The 19729-nt window shown below is 39.9% G+C and overlaps 1 protein-coding gene across 1 annotated transcript in view; it reads right to left on the bottom strand.

Annotated features, from left to right (window-relative positions):
• The window catches only part of GABRB1 (gamma-aminobutyric acid type A receptor beta1 subunit), a 104477-nt gene extending 87708 nt beyond the window's left edge, over positions 1 to 16769 (bottom strand). The window contains exons 1-3 of the mRNA XM_030947433.1: positions 16668 to 16769; positions 16486 to 16577; positions 16341 to 16408 (exon numbers count right to left, since the gene is read on the bottom strand). Of these exons, the coding sequence (XP_030803293.1) occupies positions 16341 to 16408; positions 16486 to 16577; positions 16668 to 16747 (240 nt within the window). The 5' untranslated portion in view covers positions 16748 to 16769. The remainder of the gene's footprint in view (positions 1 to 16340; positions 16409 to 16485; positions 16578 to 16667) is intronic.
• Positions 16770 to 19729: the final 2960 nt, after the last annotated feature.

Below are 19729 nucleotides of genomic sequence, written 5' to 3'. Positions count from 1 at the left end.
TTTTTTTGCTTGGAGAGTGCAATATACACGCACAGTTCTGCTGCTCGTCAACTTTTGTATTCCAACAGATGCAAATACTTGTAGGGGAAAGCAAGGGATAGATTAATGGGTTTTGGAGTATGTTTTGCAACAGATTTTTGTACACTGACAATTTGTTAGCAGCAAATCTCAAGTGAAGAAGACTTAAAAGGATTCTACAAGAAAACCAGTAATACCCATTTGGGAACATGGGAAACATAAAGAAACAATGGCTGAAACAGGTACAGGAAGAACTGTTTATAGAATCTTCAGGACAGAATTTGGATTTCTGCACTGTTTTCATTTACCATTTAGTTCACCAAGGGAATCCACTGATATTTTTCATGGAACACCCTAAAGGGAGACAGAAACTGAGTCATGGTATTTTGATTCTATAAAAATACTGAATCACAGTATTTTGATTATATTTTTTAAAATTTGTATCTTTGTGTAGAAGTAGCAAGAAAGCTAAGAGTAAATTTCATAACACTGTTTAATATCATTCTCAGTTGTTGGTACTGTCTGGTTTACAAAATATTTTCTGGAGCAAGGAGGCTATAGAATAGAGCTGGGAATTTGTTTCAGTTCCAAAGATGATATCTGTTCACAATCATGGTAGAGCACTACAGGATTGCTTGTCATCTTCGGGAAGATTTCTATGAATTTTTCTTTCGTTCTGTTTGTTTAGCAATGAAGAGTAAAGTGATGCTTTAGATTATTCCATTCAATTTTCCAGTGTTAATACCAAGTCCCTAGCCTTTTGTGGGCCTTTATGTTAATGATAATCACTAAATAAATATACAGGAATTTAGGAAGCATTTTTCAAGACAGCGTTTCCCCCACCATACTTCTGTCAAAATCCTCCTACTCCAATCCCTAGTTATGCAGCTACCTGAGCAAACACCTCTAGCTGGTTATTGAAACACCTGTTCTGGCTTTTTATCATTTGAGATACAGCAAGAGATGAGGACAAGAGACAGGAGCCATGGGACAGCAGAATGCAGAGAGCTCTCTTTTGAAAGGAAATTTTCTTGGCCATCTTCTTCCATCCTGCTAAATACAGACAATAAAACACGGTATAAAATAAAATTAAATTTAAAAAATTAAAGTTAAATTACATTTTGTATTTCTCTTTAGATTATATTATGCTTACATAATATAATCTAGATAGTAGAGATTTAATCTGTTAACAGACAGACAAAAAACCAATTGTTTTGTATTTAATTTTTAATGTTTAATCTCTTCTGAGATATTTCATTGCTCAGACACCATCTTTAATGAAAAATGTAGTTATTTTCAAAAATTTGATTGTACTATGACAGATTATATACAATACACCATCTAATATTTATATTTCAGTCTGGCATATTCTAGGTACATTATTATCATATTATTTACATATTCTTTCGTGCTGATCCTTTCTGAAATACATTTCGCTAATCCTCTGATACACTTTTATCACTTGACTCTGAACTCAAATTGTCAGTAAGACTCTGGGTGTATCACGACTACAAAGAAACTGAGAAATTGTCCATGTCTGCTATCAAGGTATTATATCACTCCCTGCTAAGGTGAGAAACATATTCTAGATTGATGCTAGAATCCACTTCAGGGAAACATACTGCACACCCTCACCAAATTCAGAAACATGCTGGAGAGAAGATGACTCTTTTGCTATTTTGTTTTGTTTGTTTTTAAGCTTTTGGGTTTTTTTGTTTGTTTGTTTGTTTTTTGTTTTGTTTGTTTGTTTGGGTTTGTTTGGGGTTTTTTTTGTTGTTGTTGTTGTTTTTTGGTTTTTTATCTCTTTTTGGTTTCTTTTTACCCAGTTCTTGACCCGGGTCTAAGGTATGCCTCACTGCTGGCACTGAAGGCTCATACACTATTTGCCTGTCTTGCTTCCAGTGCCATTTCAAAATGTCAGTGTTCTCCCTGGAACCAGACAAAAACCATGGAATGCCATCTAAATGACTCTCAAAGTGCAGGTTAATTTCAGCAGGTCCATAAGTAAACTCTATCCGGGTATCTTCCTAAAAGATACCAGAAGTCCTTCTTCACATCTGCCAAGCAGGTGTTCTGTTGCTCACATTTATGACAATGAATCAGACACCCTGTGACCTTTCAGCTTTGCTGCTCCTTTGTGCATATCTCATGTGTCAGAAGATATTGAATATGGAAAAAAAAAAAGATTTGCGGATAGCCTACTGCTGCATATTTAATGGAAAACCGAACACTGAGAAAATAAGCTGGATTGCTGACACTAAAAAATGTGTTTACTTATCTTATTGTAACATATTTTCACTCAGTCTTGCATGAAAATTCATTCTTGGCACTGATGTGGAAAGCAATATAGAAGTTGTCTATCTTCTAGAATTCATACTGTGGAAAATACACTCTCTCCAGGAATTTGATTGTTTCAGGTCTGCAATAATGTCCAGGCTGAGTAGTCAAAGCTTTTTATCTACATCCTTATCTCAAAGATGTTGATTCCAAACTTACTTCAATCAGAGTACCTAAGAACTTGTTGAGAAATAATTTATGCCAGCAAAGTGTCTTGAACCTGTTTACTCCTAGTTCTTTTCACAAAGAAATTTAATATATATCATTTTCCAGGATGACAACCAGAAAGTTGAGTGAATGCAGGAAGTCATGTATTAAAATAAACAGGTTGCAGGTATATTTAGGTAAGATTGCTTAGATGTAAGAACAGGCATGAAAACAGAATCAATAAAATATTATTTATAGTATTAAAAAAACCAGTAGGGCTTTGCTGTAAGGAACAAAATTACAGGGAAATGAGGTGGTTTGGGAATGATACATTGAATTGCAATTACTTTCCATCCAACATCTGAAAGACATTTTGTTCTGGAACACATGCATATGCAGAAGTTGGCTTTTGAAACTACACTTTGTCTGCTTGTCCTCCTTCTTTCATCTGAATATGACTCATCCAATACAGACTAGTTACTACCAACTTATAATAGTACTGGTTAACAAGAGTTCTGATCTAATGTCAATGTGTAGTGAAAAGTACAACTCCAAAATGGACTACTCCTATGATGTATAATGGCTTTACACATCAGTTGTTAAGTTTTCTCAGCAACATCTGAAAATACACTTAGGAAGCAGGAACATAGCCAAGCATGCCCTTCCAGACTGCCTAAGGCAGATCCTTACATAGGCTGGTAGTTGCAATGGCATATGATGTGCTGTTTTATTAACTTGAAAGTAAGTAAAATGACCATTGATGTTAAAGACACCATATCAGAGAAAAAAACTTGGGGGGGAAAAAGCACTAATGAATGTAAAACAAAGGAGAAAAAAACAACTGCTTTCCTTTTGTGAAAGGAGCAAATGTTTATATGTGATACAAAAGTCATAAAATGAACAGATGAGAAATAATGTCTTGGAGTCAAGGAGAACACCCTGACTGAGATAGGGAAGGACTGCTCAACAATGTTCTGATTTTAGCTCCTGGAGTCTTTCAGACTGGCTTGGAGTAAGAGCAGTAAATACACAATGAAGGGTAGGACACTCCTCACTTTATGTATGGACTAGGTGAGATAACTTCTTTCATTTCACACTTTATTCTTAAAAAATGTATCAGGTTTTGACATGGATCTAAATATCTTGTCATTCTTAGGTCCTGTCACTCATTCAGTATCTTTAAGCAGCTATACCACCAGTTCACTCAGTTATATAGGGACTTGTCAAGGGCACAAAAATTTCCAATTGGCACTTATCAGCCATATTACCTTATTACCATATTGCCTCTGATTGGTCTTTCTCATAGAGACATGGCCAAAAGAATGAGTCCAAGAAGCAATCTTATGCACCAAACCACACTAATATCTATACAGTTTTCAGATGCCTTTACATTACTTCTGCAATTGGTCTGGTAATGTGATAATGCTTGAATCCTGAGACTAAGAATTGCTAAGTGAAAAAATGCTCCTTGCTTTGAATTTAAGAAGTAACATATTATAAAGCAGGAAAAAAAAATCTTTGTCAAGTTCTCACACTGCCTAACTTTAGCCTCCTAACCTTGAAGAAATATTACCATAGACTTTGTGGGATAGGATTAACAGAGAGAGAGATAAGGATACTTCAAACAAATTATTTAGAGGAGGAAGGAAAACCTTCCTCTTTGTCAGTTTAAGGAACCTGCATTATCTCTCTGGTGAGTAGACTGATAACAACTGAAGATATTTGGCACTACTGCACTCAATTCTCATTCCAGCACATCAGTAGCAGTGTTTCAGAATTGAAGTACTTGACTTCCTCATCTATCAGGAACTAGAACTAGGTATCCACATTCTTCTACCCCAGGGATAGCTGACTTTAAAAGCGCTACTCCCAGCATAAGACACAATTTACCAAGAGGCCAAAGGGCTGCAACTGCAATGCAGAGTTGTCTAAAAGCACATTGGGCCTGGCACTGACAGAGCACCCAGTGAAGTAAGTGTCCACTCTAGAAATAAGAATGGCAGGTCTGGGAAGAGTATTTTCAGTTATCAGCCACACACTTAGAATGAAGGCTATTATTTGTTAAAGCGCACTAAAACTCTTTCACAAATACCTAAAGAAAAATGTCCTCCACAGAGGGGAATTTCTGTTCATACTAACTGTCCTGGTAAGTGTGTGGGACAAAAAGCAGAATTTGTGCCAGTCTTTATTGTTTCTTCCTCCCCACATGCCGGCCTTGCAATATCTTGCAAAAGACAATATGAGGACTGAGTGATAAATCTGAAAAACTGCCACCTCCCTAATGATTAGCAAAACCTTCTGCTTTTGCATGTTGTTATCACATTCCAAAAACTGGGAAAATAATGTTCTGAAATTAAGTAAGGTTAAATAACAGAATAACCTGAATAGGTTATTCTAAGAGAATAATCATGCAAGTTGCTTATCTGATCTGTTAATCACAAGAAATAGGCATTTAGTGGCATCAAACACTAAACAGAAAGAAAGAGAAAGCTTCATAATTTTGATGTCTGATTCTTCTGACAAATGACTATCATTATCGTCTTCTCCTGTGAAACCATCTGCAAACAATATATTCTTAAATATTAGAGTGAATATGTAAGATAATAAATAATGAACACACGAAGCTTCCCCAAGGCAGCGCAGAATCGTACGTGCTTTGAAAGCTAATGCTGACAAAGTATGCATGATGCTGTGTGGTATTCAGAAACTTCTCTTTATTCTTACATTCACTATGTTCATCTGGAAACCTGCTGTACTGGGCAAAGTACTGTGATGAGTGAAGTTAAATTCAGAGTTGCTTCTTGATATATCACAATATGTCATTCAGCAATACCACTGAGGAAAATGTAATTACTATGCAACATCTTGTGCTTTCTTGGGATTTCTCACTAGGTAAGTAAGAAATAAATTCCTGTCAGGACTGCAGGAGTATTGTTGTAGAGATGTAGGAACAGACCAGCTGGGTCATAAGCCATGATGCTGTGTTGAAATAACTGGTCACAGGGGATATATTCTTTTTTAGCTGCAGGCTGTATGCCTTTTCTTTCCACCTGAGTGTGCAGAGACTTGCTCACTGTCCAAATGAATGTTCATACAATGCACTTAATTCCCATAGTATCCCTGCAAGGTAGAAATATTAACAGAGAAGCAACTGAGGGCCAGAGAAATTAAAACAAACAAACCAATCGAAAAAATTCATGGAAGGACAGAAATTTACACTTTGGTTCACTTGATATCTCTCCCCTGACACTCTTTCCTTCCATAAAGCAAACATCTTAAACAACATATAACCCCTGTAGGCACTGATCTCCTGCTGAACACAAGAGTAAATCTAAGACACTGGCCTCCAAAACACTTTCTGAGCATGACCCAAGCCACCTGAATCACTGCCTTTTTCTTTGGAATAAGGACTTCCACTCACAGCTTTGTTCTGCTGCTACAATGACTGTTGTGATTACCAGGAGGAAGAGGCGTTAACACCCACACATTTCCCCAGTTTCAGTACAAAATTCAAAGCTCCTATTATGGATCTATTTTGATTTCTTTATTTTAAAGTCAAATACACAAATAAAATCAAAGGTACCTACAAAGAACAGAAGAGATTCCCACTTGTGACTTTTAAAACTTGCATGCCGAATGATAATGTGGTTGTGGGTGTGAATAATAAAAAAGAAGATGCATAGGTAGTTGTTCATGTTCATTTTGTTTTCACTGGATCTGGCTCAGCATAGACTAAGGAGACTGAGGTCTCAGATTACTCTTGGAAAGACCTGATAGCTTCTTATACCAATGTTTAAATTATACCATCATAGAAAGGTTATGGGTGGAAGGGACAAGATCACCTAGCTCCAATCTCCCTGCCACAGACAGGGACAGCCTTTACCAGACCTGGTTGCTCAGAGCCTCATCCAAGCTAGCCTTGGACAATTCCAGGGATGGGGCACTGCCAGCTTCTGGACCACCTGTTCCAGTGCCTCACCACCCTCACAGTAAAGAATGTCTTCCTAATATCTAATCTAAACCTATTCTCTTTTTGTTTAAAACTGTTAACCACTGTCCTGTCACTACATGCCCTTGTAAAAAGTCCCCCTCCATCTTTCTTGTAGGCTGCTTCAGGGACTGGAAGGCTGCACCAGGTTACCCCTGGTGTCTTCTCCAGGCTGAACAATACCAATTCTTCATATGAGAGCTGCTCCATCCCTCTAACCATCTTGGTGGCCTCTTCTGGACTTGCTTCAACGAGTTCATGTTCTTCCTGTGCTGGGGACCCCAGAGCTGGACACAACACCCCAGGTGGGATCTCACCAGAGTGGAGCAAAGGGGCAGAATCCCCTCCCTCTCCTGCTGCCCACACTGCTTTGGATGTAGCTCAGAGGACACGTTTTGCTTTCTGGGCTGTGAGTGCACATGGCTGGGTCATGTCCAGCCTGTCACCCAACAGCACCCCCAAAACTTTCTCAACAGGGCTGCTCTTGATCTGTTAATCCCCCAGCCTGTGTTGATACTGAGAATTGTTCCAACCCTTAATTTAAACACTAGGCTAGGATGCATGAATACAGCAGCAGGAAAATAGTAAAAATGCTTCAAGGAAAACCAAGCTGTCTGCAAGCCAAGACTCCACAATGACAGAGAATATATTCCCATGAGGGTAACAGACTTCTTGTTTTTTTCTCAATTGCTCATTTTCATTATTTTTTGCATTTTGCTCCTCAGAGGCATCATCATAACAATTAAGCATTTTAAAAAGCTTTTTCTTGATGTCTACGTGCGTTCAGAACAGTTTGTCTTAAACGTCTTGTTTACATGTCACTGGCAGAATTTTTTCCAAGAAAACACAGTTACCGCAGGAAAGTATAATCATCTTGAATAAGGTGGGCTTGACTCATTACTGATGCAACTTCACTGGTTTTCAGAGGAACCCAACCAATGAACAAGGTGAGCCGAGCATGTCAATGCTCCATGTACTCCAGAGAAGCCATGTGGAGCTGATATTCCAAAGTGGAGGAACAGCTAATAAATGGGAACAATCTTTTCCCCTACCAAGATGTCAAATATATTTTTCTTCTATATTTCTATAAAAGATGACTCAAGAGCACATGGATATATATAAATCTTAGCTAATAAAAATATTTCAACTGAAGTGTATTGGTTCAAAATTGCATTTGGCTTGATGTTGCACAAAGTTTGTCCAGCTTCTTGCTCCAGAGTTCTTGAATATTGCAACATGTTGTACTGATCACTTCTGTTTACTGGAAGTTACATTAAATACTGGCTTTCCATTTTTCTGGACTAAAAATTGCAAATTATGCATACTAATGAGTTCAACAGATTCATAATGTTTTAAGTACAGAGCTCCATATTTTTAAATTCCTTTCCATAAAACTGTGCTGAATTCTTCATTACCTTAATCACTTAGATGAGAAATAACCAACACAACAATTGCTTTATTGCTAGTTCCTTCTAGCCCCACAAACATACTTGGAAAAAAAAAACAACCATGCAATTCATAAAAAATGTTGCCTGCATTGTAAAAGGTTCTAAATAGAAAAAATATGAAACTATAAAAAATAATCTACCACAGTATTGCTGTTTCAAATCTGTTAAAAAGAATTAACCATCTGTCACGACAGCAGCTTGACCTGATGGGCCCTGCAGAGCAGCAGTGAGATCAGCAGGGTCCCTGCTGAGCCAGCAGTCCTTTCCTGCCCAGTCAGGACCTGATGCTATTCCCTGGCACAACAGGTTGTCCTCAGCAACACTGCTTCCACTTACTTGTTCTCTATGATCTGGAGCACCACTGTTGCCTGGATTTTCAAACAGCAACTGTGCAAAAGTCACTGAAACCATGAAGTTCCACAATAAACCCAGGTAAATAAGCCTGCCTGAGTAATATGTCAGAATCATTTGCAGATTAATATTTAACTTCAGAATTTACAGGTGGCCATCAACCCCATGTTTTGTTCCCTTCATAGGAAACCAGTGACAAAGCTGCACTGCCTGTGAAATGTGCTAATGTAAATGAAGCCTCCAAACCTCATCCATTTTCCTCCCTGACCAGCGTATTATTTTGATCAGTTAATGGTTTACAAAAAAAACACCAATTAAGGAAAGGATAAATCATAACGAAGAACACAGGAGGGAAGAGAATAATTCCAGTCTTGGTTATTCTCTCATGCTGTTGAAGAGCAACAACACAGAAAATTAAAAAGAAACAAAGATTTAAAAAATTATGTAACCTGGAGAGCTGAACTGCTCCTGCAAGCTGCTGAGTAAACTGCTGAGCTGGTGGCGATATTATGTACTTCCTGTTAGTGGTGTAAGAAATTTTATCGGTGAGCACATTCATTGAAAAGATGGGACTATCAGCATCTAGGCCACTTGGATGGGACAGCAGTGCACTGCAGTAATTAGTGCTTACAGAAGCTTCTGAGATACACAAGCACAAACACATCTACATGCCATTGACTTCTACTCATGTTACTTCAGTCACATTTACGAGGCTCTTGAGGTTAAAATTATGCTACAAAATTAACTTAATTCCTCTTTTAATATGATTAAGATCCTACATAATATTTAGACACCGTTTATGAATTTCAACAGTTTTAACTTGCTAACTCTTCCGTTCTTTCCACAGGCAATTAAAAAAGACATGACTGAAATTCTTCCATCTCAGTCAAATGGATTGATGAGTTTTAAAGGAGAACATTTACTCCAACCTTTAATTAAGTTTGGCAGTCTGAAATCATTACTCTATGCTTTGAAACTATGTACTGTAACGTGAGCATTTAAAACCATACAAGTCAATCTTGTTATAAGGTGGATGTCTGAGTGATAATGCAGCTTTCTAGAAGCTGGCTTTGAATCTTTTAAATTATCTTTCCTTAGTTCATGACATAAGCCATTAAGGATTTGCCCCACAGAAGATGCAGCCAACCTCAGTGTGACACTGCTTTGGCCAAAAGCAACCATTTAATCTTGCAAGGTTATTGTAAAAGTTGATAGGCAAGAAATCTGATCTGCATTTTCCATCCCACGTAAACCTTAACACAGTTAATGCTTAAAGAAAGAATCAACTGCATTATCTGGTGTTATTCCGCTAGATTATTCAGTGACTCCTACGACCAATTTCCTTGTGAGCATATTTGCAGTAGTTTAGCCTTTGGGGTGGAAATAATTTCATTTTAATATGTTTTTTGGAGCACTGCCAGAGTTACAGGCATTTTTTATGTGAGAGAATTCTACAAGCATGAAAGTGCACACCTTGAGATTCTGGGTTATCTTTCTAGAAGAAAATAAGGAGTCTCAAACAGCATCAAAGTATAAAATCTTTCCAATAGCCATCTTGGCTACTTTTCAACATCTGCCAGAAGACCTTATAGTTATTTTTTTGGCCTTTACTGATGCTTTAAAGTCCAGCACACTCAAGATGGATGGGACATAAAAAACTACCGAGAACTCTCCCAAGCAGCTGCTGTTTGGAATACAGTGATCAACAAAACACATCAGCTGGGGATACCTCTGAATGAAGGCAATCTCTGGGTTTGATTTAACAGTTTGAGCTCCTGTCACAAAATTCCTGGCATCCTGTGAACAGGAACAGGTCTTTCTGGTAATAGCTTTTCAGGTTGTCACTGTTCCTCCACTGAGGTTCCTCCCCCTTTTCCCACCTCAGGGTGAACTAGTCGTGTGAGTGTTCCCTCTCTTGGTTGCACAGCTTCAGCTTCAGGTCTGTACTGAGCTGCAGCTGGTAGATAATTAATTATTATGGCCTAGAGGAGGTATGGAACTTTTCAAGCAATAGAGTACAAAGTAAATCTGATTTAAAAAAAAAAGGACTATGTTTTGGAGGCTTTTGGAATGCATGCCTTGAATTTCCTTGTGAAGAATTTTTAGTTTGGAAGGTTCTGATATTCTCTTTCAGAAGTCAGATGTAAAATCCAAAATCAGAAGTAAAAGGGAAATGCAATTGTGGAAAATGTGAAAGCTTTTAAATAAGCACTTGTCCTGTCCTGCACACAAGAAAAGAAACATGAAATTTAATTTTATGGATTTATTTTTCTTTTTTTAGAAAGAAGTTAATTTAGGAGAATGGGTCTTTTTGAGTTAATAATTTGGTTTTCCATTACTACACAACTACTTGGCACTGTGACTGTTTCCAAAGGTTTGTACCACTGAATTGCAGGACTTGTGCATATTAACAGATCCCCAGCTGGATGTTTCCAGTGGTCACAGCACAACCATGTTGTCTGATGCATGTACACTAAACAGGCAGTGCTGGGGAAATCCTTTCATTTTCCCTTCCACAACTAAAAAGCCTATCTCTTTACAGGCATATCCCATATTTAATGAAATCCTACACGCCTCAAACTGGGTGCTAAAACTTCCACTACTAAAGGGGAGGGCGTCACCCCTTTAATTTCATAGGCACCATTATGATATGATTAACTCTCGATTGTGGGAGTCAGGAGAGTTGCATTTGTGGGGAACTGTGAGTTTAACATTAGACAAAAGAAATACATATTTTCTAAAGGGCATTCACAGCTAGTTTGTCTAAGCCTTGAAATCAGAAAAGTATTGTGCCTGTCAGCCTGAAAAGAAAATGCGGACTACAGCTTATATCAACCCTGAAGCTGGCCTCAATTTTGTTCAACGTTTGAAAAATTAAGATATATCGAATTTCTGGATCATATGAGACAACATTCACATTATCGCTTTATAAGTTTTGCCTGTTTATCAATTTTGTTGAATAAATGCTTATTCTTGTCAAATCAAAAACGATCCAACAAAACATCCACTAACAGTGACCCAGTCATTTAACCTCAAGCTGCCCATTTCTACATTCATTCCACATTTCACTCTATAATATAATTACTACTGTTTGGAATAGACAGTGATGAAATGATCTGGCCTTTATGTATTATTACTTGATTAGTTTTTCCATATTTGCTGAAAAAAAAATAAAATCAGTTACTGAATAGTCTTATAAATATTAAAGTGTCTCTGCATCTCCTTCATGCTCTTTAGGACAGTTGCTATATAACAAAAAAGTATTTCTCCTTTCTTCTTCTGCACTACAGCTAAGTAAATTCTCATTAATAATTATTAGGCTTCATGACTTTTCAGAAAAAAAAAAAGTTTAATCTAATTAGTTTAATATGAACATCTTCTGGTAAATATATTTAGACCAAGGACCATTTATTATCATTTGTGTTTCCACACTGGCTGGGGCTAAAGGAATTTTTGACATTTTACTTCTGTACAAACCAGGCTTATGATTACAAAAAATGAGACTTGACTGCTGTGATGCAAAGAGTATGAGATGGGGCTCATAATGCCAATTTGGTTCCCAGGATTTATTTCCTATGTTGAGATTCACAACAGCCACCATGCTAAATTCTCAGATACCTAATTAAGACAGGAAGGAGGAATAAGATGTGTGAAATTCTGGCTACTCCAGTAAACACAGCTTAAGTCTTTCTCAATCTGCAAAAAGTGTCTTAAGATGACCTCCATCCATGCACAGGAAGTCCTTCTACCATTTCTGGAGCTGGGATCTAATGCACGAGCAGTGGCCTGCCAGGATTAAAGGTCAAACTTTCAGTGCCTTGGTTCTAAGCATTACCCAGCTCAAGTGTTAAAGCCCACAGATTCAGATTCTCTTGGCTAAATATCTACCACTGTAGGATGCCACAGCCCCCTGGGCTAGCATCAACTCTAAAATAAGGGGAAGGCCTTTGCTCTTCTAGGCCCTGGATGCTTCTGTGGCAAACTGGAAAACTATATCTATATATACATACATACATATATATATATATATATAAAAATATATAAAAATACATAATAAATACATATATGTCTATGCAGTTGCTTGTTTAATTATCCACTTTACAAGAAGTATACAAAAAGTCAGCGGTTTAAGCTATATAAATTCTTTCTGGGGCAAAAAGACGCTACCCAACAGGTTGGAATGTTAAATAAACTAATCTCTGCAAGATTTGTGGCTTATTTGGGAGATCAGATAAATGTAAGAGCCTTGAATATAATTTTAGAGAAGCTAAAGAATTATACATTCTTTCCATTATTTTATTTACCTCTTTTTGCTGAGACACGAAACATTCAGTCTGTGATCACAGAAATTATGTCATCATCAGGGTAAGATCAGTATGGTAGGTCAGGAACAGTGTTCCCAATATAAAATAGAGGGATTTTTCCTTTTTTTTCCTTTCCTCTTTGGCATCTTTTTTAACTACTCTATAAAAGGTTCTTTATCACATGCATTTTTTTTTTAACTTTAGGACATGTACATGACATCTTTTGCCCATAATAAAGGTTTGACCACCTTGACTTCAGTAAGGAACACATTTTAGAGAAAATTACAACATGTACTGCATGTCAATTTTTTTCGAGTCCAGTTACTTCTCTCAACTGTTTCTTAGTAGATAGAGAAATACATTATTAGTTTGCTGGCCCTGAAGCATGACACTAATTACTGCCAATCATTCTGCCCATGTTTATTCTTGATGTACAAGCAGCACCTTCTGCCAACCACATAAAGGCATCAGAGTAAACTAGACATCACAGCAGCTTAATACATCTAGTCATAGCATGGTTTTAATGAACTCTATATTCATGTAAATGTCTATTACACTTATGGAGCTCTGTCATGAATGAAAATTAGCTCAACAGTCATTAACTGAGACAAGGAGAAAGGTCACCATGTGCCTTTGGAAGGTAATGCTTGCACTTACCACAGCAAGGCTGTGAAAATCAGATGGGAAACTAAACTAAAACTTACCTCATGGTACATTAGGGAGGAAGCATGGTTAGAACCAGGCAATGATCACTAGAATGTTTACATTCTACTTCTCCTGCTTGTTTGTTGTATGACAAGCTCTTCAGATCGAAATCAACGTAAGACAACATATCTGATGTCAAATGGGAGAGTCATAAGAATTAATCTTTCAATTAATCTTTCTGTAAAAGCTGGTATGGTAGCTCAACATAGTATTATTGAACTACCAAGCAGGTATAAAATAATGCTATTTAATGAGCTGAGGAGACGAGGACTGAGTAGTAAGGGAGAAAAACTAGAACAGTTGACTTCAAGACTGTGCAAGTCTTGCTTCATTAACTGAGTAAAGTATTTTACAATAGTCTTACAGATTAGAACAAGCCACTTCAGCCAGCCAAGCTGCTGGAACAGACAGTTACTACTACTGGTGCTTGCAGAATTCAAAATAATTCTATTGCCTATATCTCAACTTTTTACCCAAGGACTGGATGCACTTGGACATACAAATCACCCTGTTGACATGGCAGACAGTCTACATGACCATGTCTCACCCAACACACCAAAGGAGAGCACCTCCTCTCTCTCTCTCTCTCTCTCTCTCTATATATATAATCTTTACTCTTATTTATGCATTGAGACTGGAACACAAAATTTAACTCTGTGGGCACCATGACTGGAAATGTGTACCTCTATCACTTTGGATATAAGTTTTCATGTTCCCGAGGAAAGCCAAGGGATAAGAGAATTCCCTCCAATACCGCTAGGGTGAGACTGATTGAACTCTGGTGGATCCAACCAGACCAGAGGAGGACCTCACGTGATGAGGGTTTGCTCTCCTTACTCCTATTCCTTCAGCAACAAAACTGCCCTACAGCCAGAGGACACTATAAACTTACATCTTCTGAAAAACATTTCTGGCTCTGAAGCCACAGAACAGTAGTTCTTACTAATAAAATAAAAAAAAATCTATAAGACAGAGTTTAAAGGAAGATTAATGACTTATATGTGACCGCAACATTAAGCATCTCAAGGCTGTGATTTCTCCAAAATAAAAAAAGTACCAGAAGAAAGCATTATTTTACTAGGTAAAAAACCTTTTCTTCTTATGCCAAGATATCAACCACCTTGTTTTTGCAATGATGGATGGAATTACTGATCACTGTCCAAAACCAGGCAGACAATCTCTAGCAACACAATAAAGACCTTGCAACACAGAACACTCGATATGGGTATGTACAGGTAGACTTGTGATATCAAAGCCCTTTTAAACTGATTCAGGATGTAGACTCCATATTTTGCATTCAGGAATGGCTATAGCTACAGCTGGGACCAGTTGCTTCCTTCCACTGTGAGACGTGGCATTTTATGAATTGAAAACATTTTCTTACTTTTTGACCAGTTTTAGTCAAGTTGTCCCCTACACACAGAGATTATACAAAAAATCCATTTAGCATGTAACTTCTCTTTCCCAGAGGCTGTGCAAGTGCTAGAATGAAGAAGAAAGCTTTGATAGGTACAGGATGCAACTAAGAAATGCTGTGAGCTGGTGACAATTAATGACAATTAATGCCCTGTGAGATTGCCACTGGAAACTGTCTCATCCACCCCCTACAGATTAACAGTATTTCAGGTGTTGAGATTTTATAAGGTAAGTTTTGGACTTTTCTGAACAGGTGTTTTTGTGTTTTGCTCCATTTGGCTTCTTCCAGATGTGAAAGCAGCAAACCCACTACAGTGTCATAGAAATAGTTCGGAGTTGATTTGTTCTTTGACTATTTTGATAAGATCTGTGTTGTTTCCTCTGCCTTATCTGTGTGGTATGCACCATGTTCCTCCCTGAAAGTACAATACAGGGAACAGGAAGACCAGGAGCTGAAACTTGCAAAATGTTGTCTTCGTCTGCAGACCTTGGTATGCTACACACAACATGATGAATTCTGTTTCCTCCCCACTCTACCACACATATTCATAAGCAAATAAAACAGTAGCACACAAACAGAACCTGTGATACATATAACAAACAACAGAAAAAGCCCCTAAGAATGAAAACAAAACAAAAAAATCAATGAAGAGATTGTTTGCATGGCAGCTATTAACTAATACACCAAGGAAGAAATCCCCATCTTTAAGTAAATTACTTCAAACAGGCAAATATCACCCAGTGAAATAAACAGCGGATCAGAATGGAAATGTAAGGTTTCTGAGCTTTTAACTAAGTAGGTGTTCCCTTATGTACAGAAAGCAACTGAGATTTTCAAGTGAGATCAAACACAAGAAGAGAGAGTGAGAGCAAAATGCCCATGATGCTGACTAATTCAACATGATTTTGTACAACATTCTCACTCGCAACTGATTCATTGTCTTCTTCTGGGAAAAGGCTGTCAAATGAGGCAGGCACTAAAGTCACATTTTTGCTCTCTAAACCTGCTTGTCTATTAGCATTCCTTCCTGCAGGAGAACTGAAATCAAACGCAGTATGTTTCACACCTGTAGCTATGAGACTTCTGATTCTGATAGCAGGAAGCATCCTTATGTACTTATTCTGCAGTGTTGTTATTTTTTTCCCTTCTGCAAGAAAGAGAGCACTTTCTAGAAGTCCTTATTTTCTCTTTGAACCTTTTACTCAAGGCTACTAGCATGCAAAGTGAACTGTCTAACTCTTTAAATAATTTAACATGAAAACACGCACATCTGGCCATCTGCTGCTACTGTTGAAGAAACTCCAGCATTTCCGACGGCAGTTGCTGACTACGCAAAGGGCAAACCAGGGCAAGAGGGACCCAGAACCTCAAACCTGCAGTAGGTATTCTGACCGGGGCAGGGAGCTCTTCCGAAGGGCCATCGCAGGCACGCCAACATCATCCCAAAAACGCAAATAACTTTTCCTAGCAACTGCGACGTGCTCGGTTATTTTGTGGCAATCGCAGCGGCTCGGTACGCGCATCCCCGCGCAGCCGGGCTCCGGCCGCTCGCATCGCGGGTCCCGCGGCTGCGGCAGCGCCCGCACAGGCGGGGCGGCGCGGGCTCCGGCCCGAGGGTCACTCACCATGTTGACTTCCGAGACCACGTCGATGCTGGCGATCTCTATCCGCATGCCCACATCCACGGGCGGACCTGCGGAGGGAGCGGGAGGCGGCGTTAGCGCACCTGGGGGGGCCGGGGCGCGGGTCGGGGGGCCGCGGGCGCCTCACCTCCGAAGTCCGGGCGGAGGCGGATGTCGTAGCCTTGGAGCAGCCTGTCCACAGTCTCCTTCACGTAGGACATGTTGCTGGGCCCGTCGGCGCTGCGGGAAGAAGCACAAGCGGGTTAGGGAGGCGGCCGGGCGGCCCCGCGCCCGTCTCTCTCCCTCCGTCCGCAGCCCGGCGGCGCTCACCTGCGCGCCGCACACGCCACGGCCAGCGCCAGCGGCAGCAGCAGCGCCCGCGGGCCGGCCCGCCTCGCAGCCGCCCCCATCCCGACCGCCGCCTCACGGGGGACGAGCCGCGGACTGGAACTTGGCGCGGACCGGCGGGGAGAGCCAACTCCCGAGAGCGGGACGCATGCGCGGAGCGGGGCGTCGCGGCCCCGGGGCGCCCCTCTGCCCGCCCCGGCCGCCCGGGCCCGCCCGGGCCGGGCCCGCCGCGGGATGCTGAGGGAGCGGGGCCCGAGGGCGCGGCGCCGCAACAGGTACCGCGGCAGCCGTGAGGGCGGCGGGGCCCCGCGGCTGGCGGGCACAGCGGGACCGAGACCCCCCAGCTGCCGTGGGGAAGGGGCTACCATCACCGGGCGCGCCTCCCCGCTGGAGAGCCGGCTTCCCGTCAAGAGACAGTGAATGATTGTTGAGGGCGCTTCGGCATGAAAATTCTCCTCGATGTTATGTTAGCCGTGAAGTGAAAGGGACACTGCCATTCGGACAGAAATGGCACGTTTTGCTGCAGGTCGCCTTTTGCCGAGCGGCGGAGGCTTGAGGACGGGCCCGCCCCACGGAGCGCTCGGCGCTCCCGCAGCGGCACCCGCGGTGCCCCGGCTAACTGATCTGTAGTTCCAATGTTTTAACCAATGCAATTGACCCTGCGTTTAGAACTTCTTCTTTTTTAAGACTCTCGGAATGGATGCTCTAATGTAACCTGACCTTTCCTGTGCATCATTACAGAGTGACTGATCGGAGCCCTGTGAATAGTTCATGACTTTGCCGGTGCCGCTCGCTTTCATTGCGCCGTAGCGCAGCAGAAATAACATTTATCTCTTTCAGGTCCAGCCCATCTCCTCTGTGCTCTTCACAGTCCTGCGTGCGGTGCCCTTGGGATACGTATTGGATGCTTTTGAGTCCGCTACAGCGTCATGCAGACTTGTTTCTGAGAAATGGTAGACTTGGTGATGTTTTTTGTAGCTGAAATATGCCACGATATTTGAAAAATGCTGGAATATTGATGTAGTTTGTGACACACATTCTAGTGATAGTTTTGAGCAGCTTTTGGGTCAAATTTTTGAACAATGCATTTTTCTATGAAAATGTGTCCCTTTTGGAGAAGGAGCCCAACATGCATCCTGAGAGATTACTATGGGAGTCCTTCATCTCGCATGTGCTTTCTCCAACCATAAGTGTACAAATTTATGAAAATAATTATTTTATCAGTTCTTTGTAACAGTATATTATAAACATTTTTGATTTTCTTTGAGGCGTTTTATATTTTTTTCTTTTCCTCCTAGTTCAGTAATTAGCTGCTGAAAAATGTGACCTCCCAGCTCAACTTGAGAGTACTTTAGGATTGCTATTTGAAAGAGTTTTGTTCCATTATAATTGGTGTGGCTTGTGTAGAGTGCTTTAAAAAAAATCCTACCTATAACTGTCTGCCAAATAGTGTCTTTAATTAGAGTTGTATCCCACACAGCCATCATAAAGTTACCTGGTTCTTCTGAAGCACTGAATTAGGATTTACCATACAGCTATACATTTTACTTCTTGATGGTATGCCACATTACATTTAGCTTTGTCATAAGCCATGTGAAAGTCAGTTATGCCTGTATTTAAGGGAGACCAGTGCTCTCCAAGGCTTGCCAAAATCTGTCTTGAGGCGTAAGGTCAGGGGCGTAAGGTCACTAATAAACGAAACCAATTGAAATCCACTAGTTTTAACATATTAACCATGACCTTTTTGCATTCTAAGGCATGTCAAGTACTTACTAGAAGCAAGACAAATAATATAATCATAAAGCATGATGCAGAAACTATCCTGGGCCAAATGCATGTTCATTTTTTACCTTCATTATGTTTAAACTTTCAGGATGGCATCTTTTTTCTTACACAAATTAATGTTTCCACTTTACTAAATATCTTTTTTGCACCGCTCATTTTAATTTGGCACCAGAAAGTGCACATCATACAAAGATAATGTCCTGCTCAGGTAGTGTTGGCTAATTAAAAGAAAAAAGCAAGATCACTGAAAAAGAGGGAAATTTGGAGATTCTTTCTGTGTCCCACTAGATAAGCTCTGTAGGCAGGTGTCCGGGTTTAGGAAGACCACAAGTTTTAAAGACATAAAGGGGGAAAATGCAAATATCATGACTATGCAATATCTCTCTACTGATATTTTGTGCCTTCTAAAAAGTAGAATGAAAGTAGGTGTCTCTGTGCTTCTGCTCAAACAAATGGGGAGCTATGTTCCTCATAGTGTAAACTTTGTATGTGGAGGTGATGACTGAAATTGATAATTGTGATACTGACAGGTTTTGAGAAACTGCAAATAGGGACTTGCAGACCCAGGATACTCCTAGTCTGTGTCCAATTGGAACTGCTGTGTGGATTTTTCGTACTACATACACAGCTGAAAGAAAAATGAGAATTAGGATGAGTACACATTTTTTTTTTTAACTTGGCACTGAGCAGGCAACATTTTGCAGTAATTATATCAATTATATAAATTCAAAATTTTGGATCAATTTTTTTAACAATTAAGATGAATGGTTGTGTTTGAAAACTATTAAGTGAAACCTTGAAATTGTGAAATGACTACCTGGGCAGGTAAAATCAAATCTTGTTCATATTTATACATAAAGAGGCAGGTAATGAAATAGGTGACTTATTTCATCAGCTTAGTAATAGCACTATTGTTGTTTTGTACCTATAGCAATCCCTTGAGTCAAATAGAGTTTGTGAGCCATCTTCTCAAATGACAGAAAACTGCAAACTGGAAGTACTTTTAGTGTGCCTTGGGGATTTCAGTGCAGCAGCAAAGCTGCACAAACGATCGACAAGAGCTGAGTACTACCATGCTGAACTTGTGCTTTATCCTGGGATCTGTAGGCAGTGTGGCACTGCTACACACTGAGGAGATCACCTCACCCTCACACCTATTTCCCTTTCCTTTGGGTCTCTCAGCAAGCCCTCACTCTTATCTCAGGAAAGAAAAAGGTTCCTCTTTGTGCTCCATTTTCATCCCTCTCTTTATACCCTGT

The sequence above is a fragment of the Camarhynchus parvulus genome, chromosome 4 (genome assembly GCF_901933205.1).
Source record: "Camarhynchus parvulus chromosome 4, STF_HiC, whole genome shotgun sequence".
NCBI lineage: Eukaryota > Metazoa > Chordata > Aves > Passeriformes > Thraupidae > Camarhynchus > Camarhynchus parvulus.
Note: the sequence above shows the minus strand (reverse complement) of the source record. Positions and strands in the feature narration are given on the sequence as shown.